A 20,287-nucleotide genomic window follows, 5' to 3' on the forward strand; every position below is an offset into this window, starting at 1 on the left:
CCTGCCCTGAGAAAGACCCACTCCTCTCTCCCCTGCGATGAGGAGCCTCTCTCAGATCCTGTGCCCGCTATGATTCTGAGGGTGTTCCCCTCGCAGGAGAGCAGTCTCCCGGCAAAGCTGCAGAACCACGGAGGAGGCGCACTCTATGCATTAGACAGCAAAAGCTACCGAAGGGCACGCCACCCAGTCTAAGAAACTTGATCGTCCACAACCGTGCTCAGCTGACAAGTTTATTCGGTCCCTGAGTGCAATCCACAGCGTCTCCCTCTACGAAACCTTAGACCACAGCAGACACTGCCCAACACACACAAACCAGCCGCCAGCGGCTGCCAACTCCCACCGAGCGCCGCCCCCGCAGCTCCCCCGTGTCTCATTTCACGTCCCCGGCCACGGCGAGGAGCTAGCACTGTCACCCCGACGTCAGCAGGGTACACGGAGACCCCAGCTCGTGTGCAGGGAGCCCCTGCTGTCAAGCACAGCCCTGTCTCCTGGAGGGAATCCCAATGACACTGACCTCAAGGACTGGACCGCGAGGGTGTTTCCAATGTGCCTGTGGAAGCGCCTCCAGGCAAAGGTACAGACGACAAGAGGAACTGCTGTGTGGTTGTCCCCAGTCCTCTGACTTGGCTCCAGGTCATTTTTGGACGCCTCCCACAGGCACGATGGCCTTCAAAAGGAGAAAGGTCTGCACCCTGGAGATGGTTCTCTTTTTGTTTCCTAAGCTTCAGTCACGAAGACACAGTTGGTGCAGGACAAAGGACTCCCTGGAGGAGGGGCAGCAGCTTCCCTGGGCCCTCAGAAGCCCATGCGGGGCTTCTTCCGGATTCGCTGAGAGCCAGAGAGGACGGGAGTCTGCTGCCTGGAGGGAGTGGCCTGGATGCTGGAGGTCTGGGAAGAGGGCACAAAGGCACCTTCTGGGGTGTCCCTTTGGAGTGGTGGCTTGGCTGTGTTGTCCTGGAGGGTCTGCTGCCTGAAGCGGGTGGCCCGGATACTGGAGGTCTGGAAGAGGGGCACAGAGGCACCTTCTGGGGTGTCCCTTTGGAGTGGTGGCTTGGCTGTATTGTCCTGGAGGGTCCGCTGCCTGGAGCGGGTGGCCCAGATGCTGGAGGTCTGGGAGGGGGGCACAGAGACACCTTCTGGGGTGTCCATTTGGAGTGGTGGCTTGGCTGTGTTGTCCTGGAGGGTCCGCTGCCTGGAGCGGGTGGCCCGGATGCTGGAGGTCTGGGAGGGGGGCGCAGAGGCATCTTCTAGGGCGTCTTCTCGGAGTGGGAGCTTGGCCATATAGTCCCGAAGGGTCTGCTGCCGCTCCGAGGGGACGCCCCGGGCCCAGTGCTCCTGGGCCAACTCTTGGGAGGGTGGGGTCCCTGGGGGCCGAGGACGGGCCTCAGGGTCTGGGCTGGGAGGAGGGCTGGTCGCGTCTGAGAGCTCCAGGCGGCCACTGAGCGAGGAGAAGGTGCTGGAGAGCTGCGTGCGGCGCTTGTGCCGCTTGGGCTGCTGCCTGGGCCCTGAGCTCCAGCCCTGCCGCCTCTCCCACCAGGCAGCCGCCCGGCCTTCCCAGGCCGCCTCCAAGCGCTTGCTGAGCTCATCGTCGGGGCCAGGCTCTGGGGCGGGGGGCGGCTCTGCAGTGGGGAGCGAGCCCAGGTCCCTCTGCTGCAGGAGCCGCCCTTCAGCCATGGCAGCCCGGAGACCCTCTGGCACTTTCCCCTCAACCTCCCTCTGCTCCACACAGCCCAGCAGACGGCGGTGGGAGAAGGTGGGTGCAGCCCACACAGGGGGAGCTGGGGGCACCTCCAGCAAGGCCTTCAGCCACTGGCTGCAGCAGGCAGTGGCCTGGGGGCTCCAGGAGACTGTAGGGGCACAAGAGTCAGGCCCAGGGTCTGCCTGGAGGCGGAGGCACTGGTGGAAGACATCTCCAGCTGCCGAGAGTTGGAAGAGCGACAGGATTGGCGTGGAGGCGGAGGGTGGGATGGCGGCAGCCAGACCTGGAGATGGGAATGACAGTGACCCCAAGGCCTGCCAGGGGGGCAGCTCCCCAAACTTCCCCCCGACCCCAGCACACCTATGGTTGGCGCTTTCAGACGCTCCTGCAGCCGCCACTGACTCTTGGGCTCCAGCACGGGGAATGCAGAGAGGGAGTCATTCCTGGAAGGGAGAGACTGGGGGGGCCCTGCCAGCCGGGGTGTGGAGGCCTCCTCTCCTGGAGGAAGGACACACAACTGAGGCCCTGTCCAGGCCCCGGCCCTCCCATCTCCCCGTGTGCCCCCGCCCTTGCTGGGACCCTCACCAGTGATGTGCAGCAGCTGCAGCTGCCCGTCCTGGCCCCCCAGGATCAGCGGCCGCGGGCAGCCGGGCCCGGGCGGAGGCAGCAGCCGGGCCAGAAGGGGAGCGGAGGGGAGACCGTGGTTCCACTTCAGCATCGGCACCAAGGGGAGGCGCTCATCCACCAGGTAGAGCGAGAACTGGGCGCCGGAGGAAGAAGCAAGATGGAGGGGACGTGACTGAGGTGTGAAGAAGTGTCTGACGAGACACATCTCTCTGGGTAGCCCACTTGCCACTCAGGATGAATGCAGACTTCTGAGTGCCCACAGCACTCTGGGACCGGCCCTGAGCCTCTCCAAGGCCACCGGCTGGCCCGCACAGAGGGCAGGTCGCAAGTGGGCCTGCCTATCATTCATGCCAACGCCAACATGGGGAGAATGGCTCTCAGGAGAGGCGCAAAGGAGTCTCGTCCCAGAAGAACCCACCTGGCTCTCACCCAGCCCTCCCCAAACTCATCCAACCCTGGGACCCACGCTTGAGGCACACCGACTCTCTGGCCAGGGTCTGAGGGGGCAGGGCCGGGGTGGACTCAGACCTCCTCCCCTTGTCCTGAACACACCGGGAACCGTCCAGCTTCGCACAGACCACTCCCCCTGCCTGAGGCCCTTCCTCCTGCACCTGCTCTGCCTCCAGTGGCACCTTAAAGCCCTGGTCAGACATCACCTCCCGGGAGGCCTTTCCCACCTGCCAGTTAGCATGTTTCAGCCAGACTCAGCAAGGGTTTTGTGATTCTTGTTTCACCTGCGGGTGTCCCGGGTTTGTCTCTAGTAACTGCCTGAGGCGTGCACGGGGCAGAGGAGGGCAGGAGTCACTCACCTGGGTACAGATGAGATGGAGCGTGGAATGCAGAGACTCGGGGCTGCCCTCCCCCAGGTACTGGGTCAGCAGCACACGTTCCCCTTTCTGGCAGGATGCCTCTGCCCCTCCACGAAAAAGCAGCAGACCACAGCCCGGCGGGCCCTGGGAGAGAAACCGGGTCAGCCCTCCCAGTCCGAGGTCAGGGGCACCATCCCCACCAGCAGGACTCACTGACCTGCTGCTTTTCATGCCCTCGGGGAGGTCCCTGCCCCAGCCGACTCCGTGTCTCTGCTCTGTCCTGCTGCTCTGCCTGTGACAGTCCCCACCCCTCACCTGTGTGTCGACAATTTTCACTCCAGTGCGGTCACCCACAGTCAGCACCCGAGGGTGGGCGGTGAAGTCTGCCCAACGCCAGGGAGAGGGGTCCCGGAACACAAGGGTGTCAGGGTCCTTGTAGACTCGCCGCAGCCTTGGGAGACAGGCCAGCCGTGAGTGGAGGACAGGCTGATGCGGGGGGAGGGGCCGGGCAACCTGGCCTGGGGCCAGCACATGTTGCGGGGGAGTGTGGGCTGTGCGGAGTTCACAGGGGAGCTGCTCGTTGGGGTGGAGGGTTTTTACGGGGAAGGGGCATTACCCATCCTGGGGGGTCCACAGACAGATGGCTCCCGAACGGCTGCAGACGGCCAGCTCCCCGGGTAGGTGAGGGCTACAGGGCACAAGTGTGACGAACGCTGGGCCACACCCAACCCCACCGCCCATCCCCTGCAGAGCAGCCCGATCCAGCGCCCTCACCTGAGGCTGATCCCTGTGGCCCCCTTCTCGACCTGCAGCACCTGGAGAGGCGCCGGCCGCCCCTGCCTGCTGATCTTCCACAGGGCACAGTGGTAGTCAGAGCGGACGGCCAACAGAGCTGAGGGGACGAGGGGATGAGAGGGTCAGGGTCAGGCAGCGGGTCAGTCAGTGAGGGAGGGTGGTATCTAAGGCCTTACATTCTCCCTGCACAGTTCGGGTCACCACCTGCCGGACAGGTCCTCGCAGCTGGATGTGGCCAGGGTCCCTGAGGACCTGGGGGTTACCACCTGGGGTCAGACTGACCTCTTGGAAATCTGAGCCTTTTGCTAAGGATAAGTGCATGAGCTCTAGTCATCCAGCCCCCCTGGACCACATGGAGAGTGCCTCCTCCACCAGAGGGAGCTGCTGGGATCCTGCCCAGTGAGAAAGGATACACAGCTTGTCCAGGGTGCTTCCCGCAGGGTAGACCAGCTGCCCAACCCGGGGTGTCTTCCCAGGCACCCAGGCCAGCGCGCCCCCAGTGAAAGCATCATCCAAGAGCAGCTGCTCCCACCGCGTCACCAGCTCCTCGTGCAGCAGGTCTCCCAGGAGGTTTGCCACCGACTTGCCCAGAATTGGGCCCCCGAGGATGGAGAACCGACGCTGCCGGTAGCTGAGGTAAGCCCAGGGGCACCTGGGATGAGAGCACAGCTGAGAGGCAGGCTGTCATGGCGATGGGAGAAGGACTGGCACCAGCCCCTGGGAGGCCAGGCCAGCAGATGCACTTTTTATCAACCTAGAATTTCTTCCTTTGGGAAACCCCATTCCTGTGCCGCAGGGGCAGTCACATGACCCAGATCTGGCCACTCAAGAGTGCTCCATTGCCCAGCCCACAGTGATTGGCTCCCAGATGGGCATGACACCCAAGCCAAGCCCATCATAACCTTCCTAGGACTTCTGCTGGTGCCTCAGGAAGGCTTCTGAGTCCTTCCTTGAAATCATAAACCATCTTGCTGTCACCTGCAAACAGTCTGCCTAGGAATTAAGCCAGGCACAGCCAAGAGGATGAGAACATAAAGAAAGATAGAGTCCTATTAACATTATTTGAACTCCTGGATGCAGCCATGCCTGTAGGCCATGAACTTAAATTCCCTTTTCCCCTTAGCCTAGTGGAGGTGTAGTTCTATATGAGAAAGTACAGATCATGACTGCACGGGGGGGAAGGAGGAACAACTGTGCCAGAAACCTACATCCATGTCCCGGCTCCTTCCACGTCCCCACCGCCAGCTAGGCCTACCCATCCCATCCTTCCTCACTAGCCACTTGCCCCCAGGGCTGGTGTCCATCGAGGTCCTGGAGCAGCCTCTTCACACTGACCACTGTCTTCTTCTTAGAGCGGCTCTGCGTGGAAAGGCCTTGTCAAGCTCGCACACCCTAGGATTCACACCGACATGAAGTGGGGAGCCCCCCTCCTGGCTGGTCAGGGCTTACTCACCCGTGCTCCCTCCAGTTTGAAATTCTCCAGCATCAGCTTCCCCAGGGGTGCAAAGGCTATGTCCCCATGGTCCCACAGGAACCGGCTGAGCTGCGGAAGGAGAGGAGGCCAGGTCACTGAGCAGAGCCCCAGGTCACACAGCACTGTCCACTGTGGGGCCACGCACCTGTTCAGTAACATCCAGCACAACTCGGGGCTGTTTCTGGAACGGGTGACCTCCCCGGAAAAGCAGGTCCTGGGCAGTCAGACCAGGGTGCCAGGGATCTGAGGAAAGAGTGAGGTGAGGGAAGAGCCACGATGGGCCCAGAAACGGGGTCAGGTGTCCCACTTGGGGTTGGGAGGGGGCGAGAAGCGACACGAGGAGCAGCTTGGGAGGGAGCCCTGAGCACCAAGACCCTTACCGGGACCAGGAGGCAGCAAGGGAAGGGGCCCGGGGGTCTCCGGCTCCCAGAGAAGGCCCTTGGCCACGTGCGGCACCCCATTCTGAGGAAACACAACCACGAAGACAACATAACAGTGAGGGCACTCCTGGGCCAGTGGTGTCACCAGCACTTGTCTTTATAACTCATTCAATCCTGCAAGGAGCCCATCAAGTTGGTACAACGGCCGCCTTACTTTATGGGTGAAGAAACGGCAGCACAGGGAGGCTGTCACTTGCTCCAGGCAACAGAAGGGCTGGGACTGGAACCCAGGCAGCCCAGCTCCAGTCTACACTCTGACCTCCAGGCCCCAGTGGCTCTCAGAGGGGACCCCTGCACCCAGACTGGGCCAAGCTGAACTCCAGTGACCCTCACTTCCACTCAGAAGACCTCATGGTCACTTGCTCAGAGAGCCCACTGGCCACCCTACTCCCCACTGCTGGGCCAGCCTGAGACGGCTCAGCTCAAACACTCAGAGGATGGATGAGCTGGCAAGCTGGGCTCCCGGGGGGGCCGGATCTGATGTGAAGCCCTTCCTTGTCAAGGAAGCGCCCCTGCCCCACTCCCCTCGCCACCGCTGTCTCTCTTAATTTTCCACCCACTTGCCTCTGCCTGCCGTAAGCCTTGGCCAGCCTGTGTCCAGTGGCAGCCACATGGCTTAGGCTCCCAGGGAAAGAGCCAGTGTCCTTCCCATCCTGGGAGGTCTCCCCTCCCTGCCTCACCCCCGCTGTGCTGTCTCAGCATCCTTCTGGTTTCACTCAAAGCTATTATCAAACTTTGCAATGACTATCCTTTGGCTTGTTCAGCTGTCTGTCCTCAGTCAGCCTAACTCTAAGTTCCCCGGGGGCAGGGATCACATCTGACATCTGCAAGCTGGGTGCCCTGGGGCTGGAAAGGCGCCTGGCATGGCGTAGGGGCTGTGCACTGAGTATCTGCTGAACAGACAGGAATGAAAGGCTGGGGAGAGGGAGGCAGGAAAGAGCAAGCCAGGAGCTCCCGCCCAGTAAACCCGCTGCAGATGGCAGGCATCCCATGCACCCAAAGGAGGGATTCTGGCTCAGCCTGTCTTGGCAGATTTGTGCTAATGCCACCCCACCATGTGCTCCTGCTAGAAAAGGGGACCGAGAGAAGGTGGCCACCCTGGAGCCGCCAGGGCTCTCCCCGCCACCTCACCTCGGAGTTCTGGGGCAGGGACTCCGGCAGGGTGAGTGCGTCTCTCCAGCTGCACATGAAGGACATGTCAGGGACATCGCTCAGACCAAGGGGGCCAGTCATGAATACTGTGGGGCGGAGGGAGCCGGGGAAGTCCATCCTGGAAAACAAGAACCACACATCCCTCTGGTCTTCTCAGAGACCTGAACCTGACAATGGTTTCCAGGGTTCCCGGGAAAGCGAAAGGTGCCCTAAGAGGAGTGTGCTTTCTTTGGGGAGGCAGATAATAAAGAATAAATCAACAGGTAACCTAATGCCAGATGGCAATAAGTGCTATGTTAAAACCAACCGACCAACCAGGAGGGAGGGATGGCAATGCGCTGAGGCTGTGGTTTCAGCAATGGTAGCCAGGGAAGGCCTCGCCGAGAAGGTGGCGTTTGCCACAGCCTGAACCTAATGAGGGAGAGAACTATGTGGAAAACTGGGAAAAGGGTTCCTGGCAGAATGAACAGTGAGTGCAAAAGTCCTGGGGCAGGAAGTGCTTGAGAAACAAGGAGGCCACAGAACGAACAGGAGAGGGGTAGGGGATGAAGTTAGACAGGTGGCAAGGGGTCAGCTTCTGTCAAGCTCTCTGTACTATAACTACACATTTGTAGGCTACACATCATATGCCCCAGGCTACACTCCCAGGACTAACTCGAGTTCTCCCAAAGCCAGGGACTGAGTCTTATTCATCTTTCTTCCTGCTGTCAAGTACGTACCTTCCAAAAATGCACCTTCTGGTTGTTGAATCAAACTAAACTTAGGGCTTTGGTAACCACAAGGTGCTCTAGAAGCACAAGCAGGCATAGCAGCTCTCTTTTCTATTAACCCCAAAATGACAACAGCACTCGCTTACTGAGCGCCAGCATCGGCAGCCACAGTGCCACATGCTTTATTCTCCTATTGCTCCCGGTTTTGGAGTTCAGGAAACTGAGCGACTTGCCCAAAGCCAACAGCTTGATTCCGATTCAAAGGCCGGCCTCTGGACCACTGCTCCCCGTGCATCCAAAACAAACACGTGCCTTAGCGTCTTGGTACGCAAAAAATGTTCCCTTTGGCTCTCCTGCTCTTTCGTCAGTTTATCCTGTAACCTCCACACACCCATGCACCTCAGCACCGCGCAAAGTGCCCATCACGCAGGAAATGCCAGTAAACACTTGTCAAGTGATGAACATGTGTTTCCCACGGCACACCAGCCTCCTTCTCATTGTGGTTTATACACATAGTCTTATCTCTTCCACTAGACTGAGAGCTCTCCAGGGACAGCAACTGTATCTGACGCATTCCTGAATTCCTAGTGTCTGGCTGCTGCTGTCATTCTCTGTTCCATGACAGGAGAGGACAGTGGCAGGAATCAAGGAGGTGATCACTGAATCCTCGTGAAAACACTGTCTTCCATAGGACTGACTGTGTCGACTACAGTTAAGGGGCCCCCCGAGCCTCCCAAGATGGCTGCATCCCTGATAAATCAGCAGACACATGCGAAAGTCTCCAGCTCGTCTCTTGTGCCTGGACTCCAATCACACTGACCCCCTTTGGGTTTTTTCCTCACCATACTTCTTTTCACCACAGGGTCTTTGCACACTCTCTCTCTGCTTAGAAGGAATACTAGTGCCCTTCCTATCCACCTACAAAATCGTACTCATCCTTCAGATTCCCAGGCGGGGAAGCCTCTCCCAGTTCCCCAGCCCTATCCTCCCACCACACCCTGCATCGCCGCTCCAGAACACACACTGCAACGTGTGATTACATATTTAAAGATGAAGCTGTCTGATTCAGAACCACTCTAACAGTCCCCACGGGAAAGGACTTTATATATCCCCAGGGCTTTGGTACTCGCTACATGGTAACGACCAGTACATACAAACTGAAGGAACAAATCCAGGAATGAATGAACGAGAGGAGAAACGAACCAAACAGCCTCAAACAGACCCAAGCAGGCTGAGGTCGCTGGAGGAGCCCACGGCCTCAGAAAAGCCCTTCGAGAAGGCTGCCTCCCCTTCCCGCCTTCGCCTTCGACGACCAGGCCCCTTTAGACCTCCAGGGCTGCAGACGTCAGTCGGGTCTGCATTAATGCCAGGCCGGGCATGGCGGAAGGCGAGCCTGTCGCAGGGGATGGGTGAGGGGATGCGAGTGGTCCCTTCCCTCAGACATCTACTCGGCCATGTCCTCCTCATCCACCTCCTCCCACTCCAACCCCAGACCCCAGAATTTCAACCCGACAACAGCAGATGCCTCGCATCAAGCGCTGTGTGCCAGCCAGCGGCTACCACACCTCACCTCTGTGAGACCCTCTCCACTCCATGAGCTGGAGGCTGCTAATAACCCACTTTGCAGATGTTGGGCGATCGCTCCCAAAGCCACGCAGCTCGGGGCTCATGGAGGGCGCTGGGGAACCCTCCTCTGCCTCCTGTCCGACGGCGCGCGCACTTACGTGGCCCGGGCCTCGCCGTGCCTGTCTGGTAACTGGACCTCCGCGCGACGCTCGCCTGACCCTCGTGCCACGAAGCAACCTGAGAGCTGCACCCCGGCTCCGGCGCCCCCGAAGCGAGAGCCCCACAGCAGCGATGAACGGTCTTCCGGGCCGGGACGGAAGTGCTCCCTCGGAGACAGGAAGTCCCGCCTCCCAGCCTGGCCTCACGGTCGCCCTAGAGCGCCACCTCCCGGGCGGAGTGAGAATGGGAGTGGAGGCGGCGCCATGGACGGGTGGAAACAAGCCCCATCAAGTCCCAACAGAGAAGGACAAGCTGTGATAGGTTCGAATCCCACTCTGCCTAACTGACTTCCTATTTCACAGGATTGCTGTGAGTATTAAATTAATTCACTCAACGAACACCTGCTGAGCACCTACGATGAGCCAGGCACTGTATTAGTAGGAATCCTACTAGGAATCCTGTATTAGTCAGCCTAGGAATCCTAGGCTATAATTGTGCTGATAGCCTCTGAAGCGGGCTTTAAAAATAAGCATACAGGTCCCCGTGGGAGTGCATGAGGCTTTCCTGTGGCCAGGGAAATACAGTTTTAGGCAATGGTTCTCCAGTTCCAGCGTGCATCGCCATCACCTGGAAGGCGTGTAAAAAGAGTTTCTGATTCAGTGAGTCTGGGGTGGAGCCTGATAATCTGCGTTCCTAAGTTTCCAGGTGATGCTGATTCTGCTTGCCTGGGGGCCACACTTTAAGAACCACTGTGCAATCATAAATCTTACCATTAGCCTAACCCAGGAGTTCTCAGACCTGAACGTGCATCAGAATCCCCTGGAGAGCTTGTTAAAACAGTTCGCTGGGTCCCAGCCCCAGTTTCTGGTTCAGTAGATCTGGGAGGTGATCCGAGAATCTGCGTTTCTAGTGAGTTCCCAGGTGATGCTGCTGCTGCTGGTCCAGGGACCACACTTTGAGAACCATTACTTTAAAGAATCAGTTTCCAAATTCTCAGCTTCCATCCATATAGTTTTCATCTGGGAGGTGCTTTGAATCGGATGGTTCTCCTTTAGCATCTCCTTTCTCACAATCGCTTTTTTCCCCACTGTGGAGTACTGCCTGAGAGGGATGCTGAACAAGGGGGCGATTCCAAAAAGCAAAGTTCCTGCAGGAGAGAGTACCTCGAAAACTAAGAAAAGCAGGTTCAATCAGAAGTCATGATAGACGGCTGCAGGAGGGGGCATTTTGGGACTGATAATATTATGTTTCTTCATCCCAGTGCTGGTTACATGGGTGTGTTCAGTGTATGAAAATTCATCAAATGATCTGTATGCTTTTCGGTATGGATGTAATATGTCAATAAAGAGTCTTTTAAAAAAGAACAGGAAAAAAAGGAGAAAATACTACTGGCTGTGACACTCTGTCTCATGGAGACTTCAAGCTTTTGGTTAGGCTCCATGCCTTCTCAGCCATCTACCTCAAAAAGAGAATTCAGAAGTCCCTCTACAAGGACAGGAATTCTGTCTGTGTAGGTCACTGATGTTTCCCAAACAACTAGAAGAGTAGATGCTCAATAAATATTGAGTCAACGGAAGAGGAAATGAAATGACGTGGATCTTCTGAGAAAATAGCAACACGTTCATTTAGATTGAAAAAATGAAGTGAGACTTTCTGACAAGAAGTAATTCTGATTTAGCTGATAGGTCTGACCATGAGGATAGGCTTTGCCAGTTAGGGCATATGGAGAGCATTTTTCATAAATGGAATAAGCTATGTATTCATCTCCATGGTTTTGGTGAAAATATATTGAAAGGATGATTATAATATATAATAAGTCTGAAATTATATCTTTTGTAACTACTTGAGCTTGTGATTAATTTGGGATACACAGTTTTTGAAAATTATTTTAGGATTATGTATGCAAAAAAATTGAAGACTATATTAGTTTCCCATTGCTGCTGTAACAAATTACCACAAACTTAGTGGCTTAGAAGAACACAATATTGAACAGTTCTGGAGGTCAGAAGCCTTAAATGGGTCTCACTGGGCTAAAATCAAGGTGTCAGTAGGGCTGCGTTCTTTTCTAGAAGCTCCAGGGGAGAATCCATTTCTTGGCCTTTTTCAGCTTCTGAAAGCTGCCTGTCTTCCTTGGCTGTGGCCCCCTTCCATCTTCAAAGCTAGCAACGGCAGTTGAGTCTTTCTCATGCTGCCATCTCTCTGATTCTGACTCCTCAGTCTCCCCCTACCCCATTTAAGGACACTTGTGATTACATTGGGCCCACGCAGGTAATCCAGGATAATCTCCTTGTCTTAAACTCAGCTGATTAATCTGCAACCATAATGCCCCCTTCCCATACGATGTAACGTTCATAGGCTGTGGGGATCAGGACATGGACATCTTTGGGGACCATTATTTTTCCTAGCACACCAGTATTCCACATCACCTTTATGAGACACTCATCCAGCTTCTGGGTTGGGAGGCCAATTCCATTTCTTCCTTCCTTTCTTCCTTCTTTCCTTTCTCTAAACAAGCTACTTGGTTTCTTCTCGTTACTGATGTATAGTTAACATGCAGTAAAAAGCGCAATTTAAGTGTATACCTCATTGAGTTTTCACATGCATATAAACCCACATAACCACCACCTGGATCAAGACAGAGACACTTCCATCACTCCAGAAAATCTCCTGGTGCCACTTCCCAGTCAATACCCGCTTCAGGAAGTAACCATGTTTCTGATTCATCACCATAGATTAATTTTGCTGGTTCAAGAATTTACATAAATAAAATTTACATAAAATAAACCATGTTTCTGATTCATCACCATAGATTAATTTTGCTGGTTCAAGAATTTACATAAATAAAATCATGCAGAAGACATTCTTTTTAGTCTTGCTTCTTTCACTCAACATGCCTACGAGATTCACCCATTTGGGGCACATAACAGGATTTTGTTTCTTTTTATTATGTGTATGAATTATGTGTATGAATATATCACCATTTGTTCATGCAAGTTCCTGTTGTTGAGATTTCTGGGTTTGGCGATTCTGTTAAAGTCTCTTTGTGGATGTGTGCAGCCATCATTCCATTTCTGAACACCTGCTGTCCTGTCCCCTCCATCTCCCAGGCCTAATTCCATTCTCTGGCTGGCCTATGCATGAAAAAAACAGGATTCTTCTTCCTGATGCCAATGCTCAAAACATTTGAGAGGTTGAATTTACCCTGCCCGCTACACCTGCTCTTCCCGGGTCAAAATTCCTGGTTTCCACCAATTGCTCCTCATACGCCCCAGTATCCACACTGCCACAATCCTGGTCAGCACAGTCAGACCCAAAGGTAGCAATCAGCAGCAGCAACAGCAACAAAGGCGACGAGTCTTACAGCCTGTGCACTGAGTGTTGGTCGTTATCCTGTGTCCTAGCTCCTACAAGACTTAGTTCTGTTTTCAGCCCCCTTTGAGCAATTGTGTTGCATCATAGCAGGCCATATGTAAACTGTCTTCATCCCTAACTTCATCTTATTTTTGTTATTTCTCCTTCATCCCTAGTCCCTCATCTTAAAGAATTGCTGTCTTGTGGTATTGTTACTCAAAATCCTTTCTGGACAAAAAAGGGGGGGGGGGGGCGGCAGGGTGCTAAATGGCTAACTTTGGCTAGAGAGCACTTCCGGCTGGCTTCAGAAAGGCTACAGCGAACCTTTTGTAAAGGTAGATCCTAAAGGTTCTGTCGGGCTGCTACATTTAAGAACACCTTCATTTATCAGATGAAGCCCCCCAGGCTCAAGCTGCTAGGGGCGGGCTGGCCTGATGGGGTGTGGTTTGGGGCATCCTAGGACAGGAGCAAGGATGAAGCGCTGGACTCGGACCCTCAAACCCCCTTCCCTGGCCTTCACTTGCCTAGGGCAGAGAGCAGGAAAACCGGACCAACCTCGTCCCTCCCCCAAACCCCATCGCTAAGCCCCGCCCCGGAAGTGGGATGTTGGCCAGGTGACTGCACTATCCACATCCGGGCTGCTGCCGCCACGAAGACCATCCTTCCCATTGGCTGGGCGCACTGTCTGCCACAGCTCTGCGGGCTCTCATTGGTCAGCGGGGAGGTGGGGCCTAGCTCGCAGTGTGCTGTCTGCCTTGCCGCGTGCTCCTCACGCGGAGCCAGCCGGGCGTGTAAAAGGGCGCCGCGGCACCAGAACCGGCACCCCGTCCCTGGCGTCCGGCCATGGCTTCAGCAGCCGGCGTGGTCACCAGTTCGGAGGACAGCGGCCGCAGGAAACCCCGCCTGGCGGCGTCGCTGCAGATCAGCCCCGGGCCCAGCTCCAGGAGGCCCCCCGCCAGCCTGGGCCGAGAGCCCTGGGAGCCCGTGCTCGCCCCCAGCGCGGAGGACGATGAGGGGGACGGGCAGTCCCAGGCCTCGGCTGGGGACGGTGGGCCCTGGGCGGGGGCCGGAGTCAAGGAACTGGGGACAGCCCGGGCTTGGGACGGCTTGGGGGGCCGGATGAGGAGATCCCCGAAGGTCTCTGTCCCACCCTGCAGGGCCCGCCAGGGACTTCCCAACGGCAGCTGGACAGCTGAGCCTGCAGCTCAAAGACCCCCTGCCGGGCCAGGCTGTGGCGGTGCTCGAGCAGTATACGGCCGGCCTGGGCGTCTCCCTGACCTTCCGAGAGGACCAGACGGCAGGTGAGCCCCGGGGCCTGGGGCGGTGGCGCCCCCCGGCTGCCCCAGACGAAGCACGGGGGCTGGGAGCTGGGCCGGAGCCGGGCCCGAGGCGGACCTCGCTGTGAGCAGGTGGGGCTACGCCAGACCTCCAAGAGGCAGGTCACAGCAGGGTGAACAACATCCCCATCTGATACCCCAAAGCGACCCAGCCTTTCAGCTTGCCTATTTGGAGGGCCAGTTACATGCAATTACAGTTGCCCTGCCAGCATTGGAGATACTTGGGGGCCAGCCGGTGACTTGAAGACGTTATCAAAGCCGTTTGCTAATGGCAACACTGCCTAGAGATGTAATCACGTCCTTTCCTCTTTCTCGGTGCACCCTGCCCCCACCCCGGACTGGACAGACACAGACACACACAGCAACACCCCAGGTCCTCAATTCAGGTTCCCAACCTTCAGCCAGCACTTTTCCGGTTTCTAAGGAGATAGGGAGAGAAGCATCCCTCAGGCTGTCGGGAGCCTTTGTAAAGCTACCTGAGAGAACCCCTAATGAATGGCTGAAAAAGAGAGAGTGTATTAAATGTGTGCCTGGGATTCCTGTTAATCAGGGGCGGTGAGACAGCAGGCTCGGAAATGATTGTCGTGAAGGAAAAAGTAAATACTCGTGGATCCCTAGAAACAGGAGGCACAGCTCGCCACACAGGGCCCCACGAGAAAGGACCAGGGTGGTCAGGAGGAAGAAGGGGAGCGGGGAGAGCCCAGCCCAGAGCCTTTATTGGGGCTTCTCAGGAAGGAATGGTTGAGGCAGGCTGAGTGAGTTACAGGGTTGAGTAAGGCAAGACCCTGAGGATGTTTTGGGGTCATAGGGGTGGGTCCTAGTTGTCTGGTACCTGGCCCTGGGGTGGTTTAGGGTCTGGAGGATGTTGGCTCATGTGAGAGTTTGGCAGTTGGGGACTGAGTTCTGGATTGGTTGGTTTCCACATCAAGGCGCACTTGCAGGGGAGTCGTCTGCTGTCTCCAGGAATTAGCCCTGGGAGGGGCCTTCTCTCCAGGATCAAGGCCCCAAAAGCCTGCGGATCAGGAATACAGAAGATAAGGAAATAGAGTCAATGCAGATGATAATAGCTAACATTCATGAGTTCTGGATGACAGGCCAGGAGCTGTCTGCAGGGCTTCAGGCACGTTAACTCACCGAGTCCTCACAAGTATTCCTTAAGGACGTGTACAGTACTGTCACCACCATTTTACAGACGGGAAGACTGAGGCCAGAGAGGCCGCAGCTGCGTGGCACAGTGTGAACCCCGGCAGTCTGGCTTCAGAGCCTGAGCTGACCCGCTGGGTTACACTGCCCCTCCCTTCTGCTTACCATTCCCCTTTTATTTGTTTACATGGGTAGATGTGGTTTTTAGTCGTTTCTTTTTGTTTTTTTATTTTGATGAAATTTCAAAGACTAGTGTGAAAGAACTCCCATGAACTCTCCACTCAGATTCTCCAGGTAACATTTGCCACATTTGCTGTGTGTTTGTGTGTCTCTCTCCCCTCTATATATCTATTTATGTAAAAATATCTAGATTAAGTTTTTCTGAACAATCTGGAAGTTAATTCACCCCTTAAGCACGTCTATGTGTAATTCCTAAGAACAAGGACATTGTCTTATGTAACTATAGTACAGTGATCAAATTTTGGAAATTTAACATTGATGTAATGTTATTTCCCCATTACCATTCACATTCAAATTTTGCCACTTGTCCCAGTAATGGCCATTTTTTCTAACCCAGCGTGACCGATGGCATTAGGCTGCTGTGCGCCTCTTAATCTCCTTCTGTCTGAAACACTTCCCCGGTCTCTGCTTGTCTTCAGGATGGTGATGTTCTTGAGGAGGAAAGGCCGGTGGTTTTGTAGACTGTCCTTGCATTTGGGTTTGTCTGTTTCCTCAGGAGGGTTCAGGCTGTGCGTTAGGCAGGAGCGCCTGTGGTGACGTCCCGCCAGGAGGACTGGGATCTGTGTGTCCTACCACTCGGGATGTGAGCTGGGAGGACTGACTAGGGTGGCGTCCGCCAGGTGTCTTTGCTTCCCCTTTGTGCTTTGTCAGTCATCCAAGGGGAGCATCTGGAGATGGTGTGACTGTCCTGTTTGCCATGACACTGTAGCATCCTTTGATGGTTGTCACCAGAGTTGATTGTTGTGTGCCAGCTGCCACGTGGGGTTTGCTGACGCCAGCGTTCCTTCCACGTCTACTAGCTGGAATTCTTGATGCTCTTTTAAAATAGCTGAATATCAGTGCTACCGAGGAGTGCTGAAACGTGGGTTCTCTTTGAAAAGGGCAGTCCTTTTGGGAAACAATTTAGCAGCAAGTCCCAGCAAGTCCCGTGAAGTGAAATAATTTTATCCCCTTTGACCGAGTGATCCAAGTTCTAGGATTTTCATCTGTCTCTTATCTCATAAGTAATACCTGAAAGGACAGTGTTTGGTGGAAGAAACTGTCAAAAGTAGAAAGAACTAGCTCAGTGCGTCTAAGGGGAGGCTGCAGGCTTCATCCTGAGACCAGTGTGGCCCTGGTTGGGTCCTGGCGCCACCTGGGCCTGCTGCCTGCCCTTTGTGTGTCCCCTTTGTAAAATGGGGTCACGTGGACCTATTTCAGAGGGGCTTGTGAGGGTTCTCTGAATGACAATGGGCCTGGCATGCCAAGGCACGCACGCCCGGTGCAGGAGCAGGCGGGCCATCTCCTTGTCATTCATCAAGGTCGTCCTTGGTGTCAGCAGGAAGCGTAGCTAAGAGCTTCTGTGGCTCAGGTGGGGCGGTGTCGCCAGAGGTGAAGTGCAGGGCGCTACTTCACCGCCCCCCTTCTCCAGGCTGCTGCTCCTCCTTTTCTGTGTGTGCCGAAGTGGATGGGGTGGTCTGCCCCGCAGGCACCGCCAACAGCAAGCTGGAGGCCAAGCAGCAGGCGGCTCGCTCTGCCCTCCGCTACATCCAGAGTCAGCTGGAGAGCCCGGGTAAGGGGGCAGCCCACCCGGTGGCCACGCCCCAGCTGGGGATGCCAGAGCCCCACCTCTGTGCGTGTGAGCATGGGGGTGGGCAGGGGAGAGGCCTGCAGGACCACCTGGGCCCCGGGGCCTGGCCTGCAGGGAGCGGGGGAGGGAGGTGGGCCTCCTCCTGCCCTCGTGTCCTTCGAAGGCTGCCCAGCCTGGGGCCAGGCTCTGCTAGAGGGGCAGCCCAGGGACTTTTGGTTTCTGGAAGGTGAAAACTTTCCCGCTGCCGTTGCCAACTTGTTGGCTTCCCGAAGGACAGAGAGTGGGAGGGTGGACCCTGGCACCTGTGATGACCCACCCCTTCTCTTTCTTCAGAGCCCCCAGAGCCCCCCAGCAGGCCTCCACTCGCCCCCCTGAGTGTAGGTAGGTGGGCCCTGTTGCTCTGCCCCCTGTGGTGGGGGGAGGGGCACAGCCTTGGGGCCCCTACCTCTGCCCTCTCCCCCACATGCAGAGAACATCCTGACCCACGAGCAGCGCTGCGCAGCCGTGGTCAGCGCTGGCTTTGACCGGCTGGTGGACAGGGCCTCACTGTACCAGGCCTGTAAAGGGACTGTGGCTGCTGTCATCCTGGAGAGAGGTAGGGTTTACCCTGCCCACCCCGCCCCTGCCGAAGGCCCCTCGCCTTAAGCCGTAACATCTCTGCCCCCTCCCCTCACAGAGGTCCCCGGTGCCAGGGGCCACACCAAGGAGATCTACGAGCTGGTAGCGCTGGGCACAGGTGGCAGCAGCTGTGCCGGCTGGCTGGAGTTCTCAGGCCGGCAGCTCCACGACTGCCACGGTGTGGTCATTGCCCGCCGGGCCCTGCTGAGGTGAGGGCGGGTGGCCGGCGCACTGCCACAGCCCAGGCTGGACGTGGCAGCCCCCAGCTGCTCCTCCACCCGTCTCTCCCAGGTTCTTGTTCCGGCAGCTCCTACTGGCAACACAGGGCGGCCCCAAGGGCAAGGAGCGGTCTGTGCTGGCCCCCCAGCCTGGGCCCGGGCCCCCCTTCACCCTCAAGCCCGGGATCTTCCTACACCTCTATGTCAGCAACACCCCCAAGGGAGCTGCCCACGACATCTAGTATGTAGGGAGCCCTGATGGGTCCCTTAGTTTGGCCGACGGGGAAGGGCAGTGCAGGCTGGGGTCGGGAGAGTGACCCTGACTCTCGTGTCCCACGTCCTACTCCCCTCGCCTGCCTCTGCAGCTTCCCGCCGTCGTCCAAGGGCAGTCTCCTGCACAGTCCGCCCTTCCGCCTGCAGGCCCACGTCCGCGGGGAGCTGAAGCCCGTTTGCTACGTGGCACCCGCGCTCCGTGACACCCACGTGAGCTGCCTCTCGGCCAGTGACAAGCTGGCACGCTGGGCTGTGCTGGGGCTGGGCGGCGCCCTGCTGGCCCACTTCCTCCCTCCCCTCTACGCCACCAGCCTTGTCCTGGGTGAGGGTCTAGCGGGGCTGGAGGGTGGAAAGTGGCTCTGGGTGGTGGGTGGGAGAGGGTGGCAGAGACCCCGACCTTGTCCTGTGCTTTCTGCCCCCACAGCTGACCCTTGCCACGACCCCCCCACTCTGAGCAGCGCCATCCACACCCGGCCCAGCCTAGAGAGCGTCTTGGGGCCAGGCCTGCCCCCTCCCTACGCCCGGACCACGCTGCACCTGTTTTCGGGCCCCCCTGTGGCCCCTTCTGACCCCACCCCCAACACCTGCCACGGCCTGAGCCTCAATTGGAGCCTGGGGGACCCCGACATCGAGGTTGTGGATGTGGCCACCGGGCGTGTGAAGGCTGAGTGAGAAGGGCCTGTGTGTGGGCTGGAGAGGGGCCCAGCAGTGAGGGGTCCCGGTTTCCCTGCCTGGGGGTGAGAGGGAGCATCAGGCTCCAGGGGGGTTCTGATCCCAGCTCAGCCTCTTAGCAACTCTGGGACTGTGGCCGGTGCTTCTGTCACCCACCCTGTGACACCCCCTAAGATTGTCACAAGTGAAAGGAGGTGGTGGGAGGGCAGTGGTGTCAGCCTGTGAGTTGGTTCCCTTTTTCTCTCCCCTGATCCTCACATCCTTTCTCTCCATTGTCCTTTCTCTCCATCGCCAGTGCTGCCCTCGGGCCTCCCTCCCGCCTGTGTAAGGCAGCCTTTCTCCGGGCCTTCCGCCAGGCTGCCCGAGCTCTCGGGAAGTCCCACCTCCTGGCCTTGAAGACCTACGAGGCAGCCAAGGTCAGCTCCTTCCCTCCCCGCCAGCCCTCTTCCTCCTGCACCCCCCAGCGAGCACCCTCTCCACCTGCTCTTCTCCTGCCCTAGGCTGGGCCCTACCAGGAGGCTCGCCGGCAGTTGTCTCTCCTGCTAGACCAGCAGGGCCTGGGGGCTTGGCCCTCCAAGCCATTGGTGGGCAAATTCCGGAACTGAAACAGACCTCCAGGGGGCTGAGGTCCCTGCACTGAGGTGGGCCCCGCTGGAGGAGTGCCACTTCTACGGGGTGGGAGGGGAATGGGGGGTGACGGTGGGGGGGATGCTGCTGCACATTTGGGCTTGAATAAAGAAGGTGTTTCTGGTGCTTCTATGTGTGCTTGGCTTTTGGAGGAGGAGCAGGTAGCGATGGGCTGTTGGCCAGATCCCTGTCTCACAGAGTCACTTTGTTAGTGCCTCCAGCCTGTGTGCTCCGGGGGAGGCTGTGCTGTGTGGTGTATGTGGGGCCAGGCTGTCAGCAGCGAGTGTGGGAACATCTCCTCTCTGGGCGTGATGGGGGCTCCTGTGTCCCTTCCTTTCCTGGGGCTGGGACCTGGCAGGAGTGTTGAGGAGGGTGGTGCCTGCCCCCAGGTCCCATGTGGACTCATCAGAGGCCTCAGCTGTGCCGGCCCATTGAGCAAGCTCCATGGGTTGGAGGGTGCTGGGATGTGTGCACATCGGTGGTCCCCATTCAGAAGGAGATGCGGGGCCCTGGGCAGACAGCAGCCCCAGGGCCTGCCTTTGGTGTCCTCTGGGTTTCTACGAGTGGATAGGGTCCGGAGGCCCTTCCACTGGGCTTGTAGGTATACTGGAATACACTGAATAGTGTCCCCCAAAATTCACATCTACCTGGAACCTGTGAAAATGACCTTACTTAGAAATAGGGTCTTTGCAGATGTGATCAAGTTAAGGTGAGGTCATACTGAATTACCGCGAGGGCTTAAATCCAATGACTAGGGTCCTTATCAGAAGAGACACACAGGTAGACACAGAGGGGAGGAGGCCACCT

The 20,287-nt window shown here is 57.1% G+C and overlaps 2 protein-coding genes across 5 annotated transcripts; one reads left to right on the forward strand and one right to left on the reverse strand.

Moving 5' to 3' along the window:
• Nucleotides 1-239: 239 nt before the first annotated feature.
• Nucleotides 240-9,576, reverse strand: TAF1C (TATA-box binding protein associated factor, RNA polymerase I subunit C). Of its 4 annotated transcripts, none has more exons than XM_046683272.1 (15): nt 9,431-9,576; nt 6,976-7,114; nt 5,785-5,866; nt 5,550-5,647; nt 5,384-5,473; nt 5,216-5,289; nt 4,344-4,582; nt 4,107-4,223; nt 3,910-4,027; nt 3,752-3,823; nt 3,451-3,586; nt 3,136-3,279; nt 2,285-2,459; nt 2,060-2,194; nt 240-1,982 (listed from the first exon to the last, which is right to left on the reverse strand). In XM_046683272.1, the coding sequence occupies exons 2-15, from the start codon at nt 7,111-7,113 to the stop codon at nt 796-798; spliced, it is 2,805 nt and encodes a 934-aa protein (XP_046539228.1). In that variant the 5' UTR covers nt 7,114; nt 9,431-9,576; the 3' UTR covers nt 240-795. The 4 variants fall into 4 exon arrangements, with proteins under 4 accessions (XP_046539228.1, XP_046539227.1, XP_046539226.1 ...); XM_046683271.1 differs by having other exon boundaries at nt 2,060-2,197; XM_046683270.1 differs by having other exon boundaries at nt 3,136-3,586.
• Nucleotides 9,577-13,625: 4,049 nt separating this feature from the next.
• On the forward strand, nt 13,626-19,458 carry ADAD2 (adenosine deaminase domain containing 2). Its single transcript, XM_046680354.1, has 11 exons — nt 13,626-13,940; nt 13,975-14,083; nt 16,914-17,054; nt 17,406-17,453; nt 17,542-17,667; nt 17,749-17,899; nt 17,982-18,149; nt 18,274-18,503; nt 18,606-18,849; nt 19,149-19,269; nt 19,354-19,458. The coding sequence occupies exons 1-11, from the start codon at nt 13,626-13,628 to the stop codon at nt 19,456-19,458; spliced, it is 1,758 nt and encodes a 585-aa protein (XP_046536310.1).
• Nucleotides 19,459-20,287: the final 829 nt, after the last annotated feature.

This window comes from Equus quagga, chromosome 13 (assembly GCF_021613505.1).
Source record: "Equus quagga isolate Etosha38 chromosome 13, UCLA_HA_Equagga_1.0, whole genome shotgun sequence".
Lineage (NCBI taxonomy): Eukaryota > Metazoa > Chordata > Mammalia > Perissodactyla > Equidae > Equus > Equus quagga.